This window comes from Morone saxatilis, unplaced genomic scaffold (assembly GCF_004916995.1).
Source record: "Morone saxatilis isolate NCDOM2014 unplaced genomic scaffold, NCSU_SB_2.0 Contig2, whole genome shotgun sequence".
NCBI lineage: Eukaryota > Metazoa > Chordata > Actinopteri > Moronidae > Morone > Morone saxatilis.
The window spans coordinates 9,818,597-9,828,952 of NW_023339762.1; the positions used below are offsets into that span (position 1 = coordinate 9,818,597).

Here is a 10,356-nt window from a genome sequence, read left to right on the forward strand (position 1 = left end):
TGAGGCCTATTGTTACCAAACCCAGGAGTTCTACGTGGGCTTCATTAAAGGTGAGCTGACAGCCAAGTCTGTTCTTACCCACCTGAGCCTGTTGATGAATTGTAATTGATCTCAAATTGGTTGTGCGTGCCAGGAAATTTGCAATTAGCATATGGAAATACCTCAATAAATCCATATAAGGGCAGCACACTTCTGTGCTGCGTGTGAACCACAAACCAACAAGCCACTGAAATTTGACAGGTAACGGTAAACTCAAAAACGAAAAAAGAAAAGGAAGCAAAAGGAAATTAAATACCACCAAAGGACAGCAAGCAAAAAAAAAAGTTAGAAAATTTACTGTAAAGTTTTGCTGAGGACAGAAATCTTATTTTCGAGTATGAGTGGGGTCACTGGTTCAGAAAAGCGTAAACGGGCACCAGTGTAATTAATGCGAAGAGAAGAAAGAACTCTGAAAATGGCCGCCAAAAAATGACTACTATTACAGCCATGGAACGGGGGCAGGAAAATACTAAAACAGACATGGATGAGTGCATCTGAGCCATCATTGGAGGTCTCTGTTGGGGGTGCAGTCAGACTTTGCGCCCACCACGTTCAAGGTGTGATTCTGTGCATCACATGTTATTTGGATGTTGATTGAATGGAATTGTTTTCTATTGAGGACTTGGAGGCCTTGATGCGCACGAGTACAGTCGATTTATCTGGGTCATTGAGCAGCAGAGAGTATGGCACTGCTGAATGTACTGTGGTGGTAACTGGATGACATCCTGGGACACTCTGGGGAGCGCATGACTAACAGTGGACTGGGATATGCTAGAACATCACCAGTCGTTCTCTGGAAGGTCCCAGTAGCCAAGAAATCAATAGCAGTTTTGTCTCTAAGTTGCGGCTCCAGAGCGGCACACAGGTTTTGAAGAATCTGCCTCCTTATCATCTTTGTGTAAAACATTTAGATTATTAAATGAATATATAGTTTTAGCTGTAACATTTTCCTTCTGTGTTTTCATAAAGTAAATGGCTTCTTCATCACCATTATTAATATTTAACAGCACAAAATGCAAAAAGCAGGAAAGTATGAATGGCACAAAACAAATTGTTCTCACACACAATTTAAGATCCAGTCTGTGCGTATGAGCGATTCATGCATGAGGCCCACTGCTTTGTCACATATTTGAACTACAACAAGTCAGAAGTATCAAGCTGATGGTCACTCTTGCCAGCTGCCAGCCAGACTCTGACTCTTTGACCCGGTCTGGGGATGTCCTTTGCTGTTGCTCGCAGCAAAAAACATCAGCAGTGACCAGAAGTGGCTGATTGTCCCCGTGCTCGGATCATTCATACTCTGATTGGTCTTGTCATCTGGTGCTTTCTGCCCTTCCAGTGTGGTTACCCCCACCACCGCCTAACACGAACATAAAACACCCATAGCTGTAAACATAAAAGGCGGATTAAAGATTTTTGTAGACTGTTAGCAGTAGTTGGACATAAAACTTTACAACGTGTAAAAGAAATGTTGTTGGCAGCTTAAAATTTAAACCTTAAGGTTTGTGTTGTCCTGTGAACATCTTTCACCTTAAAAACAACCACAAGTACTGACATCACATATTTGCTGTCGTACAGGTAGTGGAGAGACCCCCAGTCTCGACACCATCGACTCCTACATGAAGAAGCTCCACAGCATCATCGTCAGTAACCCCCAAGAACACGAGAATCTCATCAACACTGTGAGAGACGTGGTCAACCGCTTGGACAGGTAAGACTGTCAGATGGAACTAATTACTTTTTATTATTGGCTTATTTGTTTTAATTGTTTGTAATTGTCAGTTAAATGTAAAGAATATGCCTATAATGAGGCTCTTAAAGTGTCTTTCTCAGTCTGACCAAAATGTTAAAGACAAATCAGTCAGACTAATTGACAATTTCACCTCAAGGTTTGTTTATTCATGAGCTTGTTTAATTGCTTCAGCAGTGTTTGATTTTGTTTTTGTTTCGGCTGTGAATGAGTTATGAGTGTCTTTTGCTTTCTTTTGTCCTAGATAATTGGACCAAGTCCAACCGATTTGATGGATTGAGATTCACAGTGACGCTGAGTAGACGCTGCTCCTTGGCAGCGACGCTTCCTGTCGGTCTGTCATCCCAATTGATTTTAAAACATCTTTTATTTCTCTGCTAAGGTGATGTAGGTGAAGGTGATGTAGCTTCTCATATTTATTTATTATTTTTACATATTTTTAAAACTATGTTCACATTTTATTAATATAGCTGTAGTTTGTTTTATAAAATAATCAGATGAGAAGACATGAAACTGTTTTCTGTCACTCACTGGTCCTGTTCTGTCTTCACCATCCATTTATAGCAAATGCTTCCACAACAATACCTAAGCCATTCTCAACCATATTCTGATCAAAGAAAAATGTCAGTGGATTTGTATGTACCATATCCAAGAGATATTGTTGAGGAGACTTTCTTTTTTCATTCTCTGCTGAAGAAAAAATGTGCCATTTATAATTTTTTTCCTGTGTGAAAAAGTGTTTGTGTTTTCAATAAACGTATTTACATCATCTGAGTTTGGTTGGATAGGTTCATGACATGCTGGGGATGTTTGCACTGAAATGGAAATCAAAGTTAGATACACTGGGTACCACTGCCCTAGATTTCTTATTTAATCTTATTCAGAAAGTCGGCCTCAAAGTTAGTGTAGTTTATATAACCACTGTTAAAGGAACAGTTTTAGTGGATTTTCAGTGGTAGAATTGCAACCAACTAAGTTTGTTACCTCTGGAGCTACTGTAGAAACATTGCGGTTCAACATGGTGGACTCCATAAGAAGAGGACCACTCCCTCTGTGATAGAAACGTTATTCTAGGTAACAGAACCAGCATTTATTATCAGGTGATTAATACACTAATGGAAACATGCCTGTGAATTTTATTCATTTCTGCCAATAGACCTCCACACTGGATTTTTAAGGGGTTAAACATTTTCTCTTTGGATGTAGTGTCTAAATTTGCAACATAAATTATTAAAGCAACAGTTCATTTTTATTTGCCAACTAAACACTACATTATCAGAGAGCTTTTTACAGTTCTTTAAACTTATGTGGCTAAATCTGCTGCAAACGTCACTTTTGAACTGTGCTTGGTCAGGCCTCAGCTATTTAATTCAGTAGGTCAAACAGATTGGATTGGTTAGTTTAATTGGCAGCTTGGCTGTCAATTTAGTGGATTCGGAGAAAGGAGACAAATTATTTGCACTTGTGGCTCTTCACAGCCACTGGGCTGCACACAGCTTTGGGAACAATACCTACTGTCATCATGTTTGAGTATTCCATTCATAGACTTGTTATTCCAGAGAGAGACGACACGAGAGAACAAAATGACTTGTAGAAGACTAAGGCCATAAAATCTTTTTTGTAAATCCAGATGACTCGACCGGAATGTAATTATTTTATCCTATTTGTCTGATCAGGGAGCGGCCAATTAGCTTGGATGCGAACTATCGGAGTTGCAAACTTCAGCATGTAGTTGTTTCTCAGTTGACATTATAGCCCTTCTGTTTCCATTCCTGATGCCCATTTCCTTTTTGCAGCTGAGACTTCCTGTCCACAATGCCTGATGTGGTCACAGTGTTCAATATCCAAACAATTGTTCCCTAACAGGTATGTTCTCTTTCCACAGGAGATGTGTCGGTTGTAACAGTTGAGCTAATATAACAATCGCTGACTGCTGTGATCCTGACTTATATGTGTGGAACAATCAGGGCAACCTTGTTTCTGTTTTACATGCGCGTTGCAAAGGGTCAGCTCTCCTGTGCATGTGATGCCGTGTGGGGAGGACTTTTTGGACATTTACAGGTATTATGGAAAGTTTGAACTTTACAACCTGGACGCGATCAAAACACCGCTTTTTTTGTGATAATTTAATTTATTGTCACTCTAATTCCCTGTGATGTGATGCCAGCATGATAACGTGACACTATGGAAACATGTTGTGATGTTAACATCGCTGATGTTATAGGATATACTGTTGACCTGTTAAACATTTTGATTAGTGTGTTAGTATGTTACTACTGCAATTTCGACACTATACACAAGTACAGTTCGAGGAATGTTGATGGAATTTACTTTGGCAGGTTATTTGTTATAAACCCATGATTGGCACGGGGTTAAGGGGCCACCAAAGGAATAACACTTCATCCTGAGGGGAAACCCAAATTCTGTGGTAATCCAGCAATTAAATTGTTTGAAACTTGAAATTTAAAAGACCAGAAATTCAACCTCTATGGTGGCGGTAGAAGGAAAAGTCGAGGGATCAATAAGTTCAGTCGAATACATCATCTCGCAACCATGACACAGTAAATGTACAAGATTTATCTGGGCCATTCCATGGATAATTGACAGTGTTGACCTGCAGGGGGCGTTAGATGAAACAACCTCATGGTGTAGTTAAGGAAAGAAGAGTCACCAAACTCTTAATGATTATTCTCTGCGGACCATAACGTCTGGTGCAATATTCCATGGCAATCATCCATTGCTGTTAAGATATTTTCAGGCTGGACTAATGGTTTGGTCGGAGTGCATAATCCTCGGGGCACGCTTGCTGGAAAAATGAAAAATATAAACACAATCTACTCTGCGTGTGATGTACTATGGGGAATAAACTACTCCAGTGGAGCTTCAGTGACAGTGGAGACACTCGTGCTTATTAGAGTTGGTTTACCCTTTTAACTCTGGGTCATCTTTCATGTTCACTGCTCTGTGTGTGCACAAGGCCCAATGCTCATTTGTATAATGAGCTTAGCTAAGCCTTTTTTATGCTTTTGAATGCGCCAAAGCTGTAAAAACACAACAACAGCAAGAGGAGAAAAAGGGGAGAATGGTGAAGGTAATTTCTCTACCTTGTTATACCATTTTTACCTGATGTTTAAGTCAAGATGTTTGACCCACCTCCAAAGCGGGGTCAAAATAAGCAAAAATCTCATAAATCTGTTTTAAGACCGGCAGAATGGTTGGAACGGATAGGAGCAGGTAGGCAGCGCTCACGTCCTCGTGACGTCCCTTTGGGTTTGCTCTTCTTGCCTACACCATCAATTCCCACCAGTCTTTGTCTACATGAGGAAAGAACTTGAAATGAAAGCCACCTTCCTCCTCAAGTAGGGCGTGTCTGCATCCCTTGGCCGGCTTCACTGCCTGTCGTGGCGGGTTGACATTAGGAGAGAGGAGCCAAGCACCGCAGAGAGCCACAGATCTGGACAGCAGGAGGGAGGGGGGAACTCAGGCACGAGGGGATGAGTCATGGCGTCATGTGCTGAATTGGCCATCAACGGTCTCGATTCCTGAAGGTTTCTGTTAGCACATACGGTCAGAATGAGTCCTTTGTTTAGTGTACATTCGGGCATGTCAAAGAGCTGGCGGATTTCGTTTTTGCTTGTATGTGGGCCAATAACACATTGTAGGGGAATTAGTCACAATTGAACATCTGCAGTGAGATGTAATAGTGATTAAAAATGTTTTTCAGCATTGTCTGCTAGAAGATGATTTCAAATATTCAGACTGTTAATTCCCCTAAAAGTCCCCCCCCCCCCCCCCAAACAGACTCCAAGGAGAAACACAGGTTCAGCACAATAGTTTTTTAATGACTTTTTGTTCATTTCCCTAACAGGACATTAAGGTCAGACATTACAGTGAGCTTCCCTGCAGCTGGTCCCTGGCTGTCTTCAGTGGCTGGCGTAAAGATATTTAAGCAGGTCAGACGCTTGCTGTAACAAAGGCGTTAATTAAGCCATGTCTTCTGGTACGGCGACGGTACAACAATGGGCAAAATATTCAATGGCGTGTGAGATACTGAGTGATTAGGGACACGATGTTTTGCTGATTGTTCTTTAAATTGACACTCTTTTCCATAATAGGGCGAAGAATTAGTTTTCTTCATTCCATCATCAGGGTTCATACTTCATTGCATCTGTTCCAGCGGACCCTGACTCATGACAACCTGTCTCACTCACTCATTTCTTTGGCTCTGTGCTCCAACTAAGACGCAGATCATAAAGAGTAAGGGAACTGTTATATGGTGGTGCTTGCAATAACTCCACCCAAGTGACTGTGATGTTAAAACAGTTTTTGACAAAATTTCAAGCTCCATTTTCATAAATGAATTCTCTGCTACAAGCGGTTCAGTTCTGTTTATCTTCTTGAAATGTAATTAAATGTGTTGATTATTTTGAAAAAGGCTGTCACACATTTGATGATAAAACTAGTTTTCTTCATGGGAGCTATAAAACAAAACAGTGTCATACTGCAATGCTCTGCAAAAAATGTAACTATTACACCTCATGCATTTTCACTTTTTACTTTTCAGCATTCATTTATTTCAAAATGATTTGACCACACAGACCAAAATATGCAAATGCATTGAAATTGATCTTGTTTCTACCACAGTCAAGGGACATGGGCACTTTTGGAAATTCCCTGTATACAAATCAGCACAAAATACTTGTAGCTCCAGTTTTTACTTTACAAACCACATCTATCCCCTCTTTCTAAATACCCATTAACTCTGAGGGAAAACTCTTTGGATTAACTGCCTCAGCAAATAATGCAAAAGTACACCTCTTAAGCAGTTTCCATATGGGGCTGTTTCATTGTCTCCTCTATCTTCATCTCCTGCTCCCTCCTTAAAACGTATAAAAGTATCCAACAATACCCCTCTGACTCCTATTTATTTAGCTGGAGAAGGAGAGAATTACACTTAAAAAAGCAAAAGAGGAAAAAGCGAGTCATCCTTCCTCTTCGTTGACCCATCATCCGCTCCATCTCCCCCAGCCCTGGAAAATCCTTGGCCTCAGTGCCCAGGACTGGGGCAAGGAGGACGGCGAGGAGGAGGAGGAGGAGGAGGAGGAGGAGGGGGAAACAATGCTTGGAATGTGTAAAAAAACTTGAGTCATTCCCACATGTCAACCTCTGGCTCAGCTCCTCCTCTTCTTCCCAAACGTATGTTGCCTTCCGGTTCTTTTTGTGAGCTCTTTTATCCAAGTTCTAAAGTTGTAAATGTCACTTATCCAAACAAACTATTGTACCAAATGTATTGTTTTGTGTCTTGTAGGTTTAAGAAAAAGACTGCAGAGAAACAACTGCCAAAGCTTCCACGAACTGAGTGCGATCTGAATTGTCTCTTACATCAATTGCAAAGCATTACCATCAAAACTAAATGTTCGATTCATTATATAAGCTGTTGGTATGCAAAACTAAACATTATCCTCAGAGTGGAAGATTCTACAATTACACTTAACTGTGTTTCATGTGAACTTTTAATTATGATTAGAATATTTCCAAATGCACCTGTAAGCAGCAGGAGAGGAGCGGTTATTATCCCTTATGAGAGGCGTCATGTCAATAAAAAGACACACTGACTGCACTCAACGCTTTTCAATAACTAACATGCAAACACTCACTGTGGCTTTGTGCTGCACATGATGTCAGCTGTCTGTTCCATACAATCTCCTCTGCTTTGAAGAGTGGCCTCATCATTTATCATCAGAACGTGGCTTTTCTTTACAGACATTAATAGAAAGAACAGTGTGATGAACAAATGTCGCAGCAATACCAAACACTATACTGTAATACCACAGAATAGTATTGCATAGGAGGTAGGCTACAATGCAACAATGACTCTGAGGTCATTAACAGTGATGGAAGTATTCAAATCTTTTACTTGAGTAAAAGTATTAATACCTCTATATATTATATATATATATATTATATATAATATATACCTCAATAAGAAAATATTCCATTTCAATTAATGTCAAATTTCTCATTCAGAGTGTTGTTATTTTCTGAATGTTTCACCTTATTATTATTACTGATGCATTAATATACGAAGCATTTTAAAGAATGTAGTTGATGGAGGAAGAGCTACAACATACTATTTTGTGAATCCACATTTAAGAACTGACTGAAAGAAAAGAAAAAGAACTGAAGGTCCACTTACTAGCTTCTTCCAGGGCTTTCATTAAAATGAGTCAATGCATTTACTGATATAATCAACCAGTGGTGGAAGTATTCAGATCCTATACTTAAGTAAGAGCACTAATAGCACACAGTGAAAATACAACACTGCAGGTATAAGTTCAGTATTCAAAACCTGTGTACTTAAGTGTGCTTAAAAGTTTTAAAAGTATTCTCAGTATTTTCAGCATTGTGACAAATGCATTTTACATTTAATCCAAGGTTTTTCTTATATGTAATTTAGGTGAATAAATAGGAGACTTTTCTCAGTTTATAAAGGAACAATTAATCATTTTTTCAGAAAAATTCAAAATCACCAAATTTGGAGATACATGTAACCAGTAACTCTTACTGTCAGACAAATGCAGTGGAGTGTAAGTTGAAAGTTGCATAGAAAGGACCCATTTAGCATTTAGAACTTGAGCAGCTACAGAAGATGCTGTTAACGGTACGACACACTTCTTTCGCCCCATATAAAAACACTAGCTTTTATCACAAACACAGCACAACCAGCTTGAACTGAGCAGACGGTTTTGGTGTGTCTTGTAAAATGCGCGTCCACGCGGTTCTCCCGGCCTGCCCAGTATCCCCTTGCGCTCGCTCCCGCGCCAGGCTTGTGGAAAAAACTGCAGCGGCTGTTAACTGGAGCCACGCAGAGAGAGGAGCTGAGTGCGAAAAATCACTGGCTCTGGCAAGAGTTAAGACATACACACTCGGATTTTCGTTATTCCTGCCGAGGACGACCTTGTCAAAACCGGGATTTATGGCCGCCAAGAAGTGGTAGCACCGACGGGGAGATATTCGGCGTCTAAAAGGTATGGAAAAGTTAGCTAAAGGTTCCCTTTTCCTAAATTGAAAGTGTCTCAGCCACAAGTCCTTCGGCTGCCAAGTTCCCAGTTTGTACAGCAGGGGAATGGTCGTGTCTTTTTTTTAACACAAACAATAAGCGAGCGGCTTTGTGAGTTAACGTGAAATAGTGGCGCTGAGTGTTGAAACGTACGCAGTGTAACACAGTTACGTCCGGAGGGATGCGAACACAGCGGAGAAGTTTGCTAGCCGTAGTTCCGTTTCACCGAATTGAATGAGAGCTAAGAACTGACTGCGTAACTGCGTAACGTAACTAACGTAACTAACTAACTAACTAACTAAACGCTGCTGTCATAACTTGAGTGAGGGCTAACATACCGGGGGGCGGCTCCGTGTGTTTAAAATGTGATGCTGCTTGCGGGGTTTTTTTTTTGTGTGTGTGCTAAAAAGTCCCATGAAGAGGGAGCCTACACCTGGGTCGGTACCGAGCTCCTACCGGGAGAAAGCGTCTCAGTGTTTACTGAACGGTACCGGCAGCGTTTAGACATTCCACCGCCCTAAATATTATGACGATATAATGAGGTGATAAATAGGTATGATTGGAAAGAGAGGAGGACGTTGAACTGATACGGTCACCCTCTCTACCTGCAGCACATTTACATTTACAACAACAATAAAGTTGTTTAAAAAATAAATTCTTTCATGGCACTGTCACCAAGTCGGTGTCTGTGAATGAACATTTATTGCCCCGTAGAGTTATACTGATTTACCAAGTCAAGAAAGTCTGCCTCAGATTTGAATGATTTGATTGGCATTAGTAGTTTGTAGTTTCCACCTCCTGCCTCCTTTTCCATCAGATTCACCTCCAACCAGTGGTTCCTGCATTAAGCACTGTGAGACGAGTCCTTTACACTAGACTGTGTTAGCCGGTGTGTAACATCAGTGAGCTGTCTCTGTCTTTGTCACACCAGGCTTTGACACTAGTAATCATTTTGTTGGAGGCATGTTTTGGATATGATACTGAGTTTATAGCTTACAGCATTAAACGGCACACAAACTGTAGCAGAATCAACACTAGTCTTCTGTAAAAGGAAGAAAATGAAAGCTTCCATAAACTGTTTTTTGTTATTGTCACTGAAGAATGGAGATTGGGAGATACATTTGAAATGCGGGCGTGTAAATGAGCAAATTGTAGGAGAGATATGAACATTTATTTTTTTTTTAAATGTGATAAATCCACCTTTTGAGTTCTGGTTCCTTTAGAGGCTTTTGATCAGAAAGTTAACGAACGAGAGTTTAATGATAAGACATGCCATTACCCAAAATGAAGTTCTGGTTCCCATTATTCTGAGGTGGACTGCATACACCTACAGTCCAAAACCCAAAGACGTTTACGATCAAACATCTCAAAGGAAGGCAGCACATTCCTAAATGTAGCTTTTTTTTGCTAGAGGAAAATCAATAATTTGACCGCTCATTTCAGCTCTAGGTGTGAGAGTCTGACAGTGAGCAGTGGAGGGCACAACATGCGCGAGTCAAATCTTAGT

General features: G+C 40.5%; 2 protein-coding genes across 10 annotated transcripts in view; both read left to right on the forward strand.

Annotated features, from left to right (window-relative positions):
• Positions 1-2,561, forward strand: part of hmg20a (high mobility group 20A) — a 10,813-nt gene extending 8,252 nt beyond the window's left edge. For 5 of the 6 annotated variants that reach the window (XM_035665616.1, XM_035665617.1, XM_035665619.1 and 2 more), the window contains 2 exons: positions 1,618-1,750; positions 2,034-2,561. In XM_035665616.1, coding sequence (XP_035521509.1) covers positions 1,618-1,750; positions 2,034-2,037 — 137 coding nt within the window. In that variant the 3' untranslated portion in view covers positions 2,038-2,561. Of the gene's footprint in view, positions 1-1,617; positions 1,755-2,033 lie in introns of those variants that run through there. The other variant, XM_035665615.1, reaches the window with a different exon arrangement.
• A 6,053-nt stretch (positions 2,562-8,614) lies between these two features.
• Positions 8,615-10,356, forward strand: part of peak1 (pseudopodium-enriched atypical kinase 1) — a 96,885-nt gene continuing 95,143 nt past the window's right edge. For all 4 annotated transcript variants that reach the window (XM_035664382.1, XM_035664381.1, XM_035664383.1 and 1 more), the window contains exon 1: positions 8,615-8,817. The gene's annotated coding sequence lies outside the window, so the exon portion shown is untranslated. The remainder of the gene's footprint in view (positions 8,818-10,356) is intronic.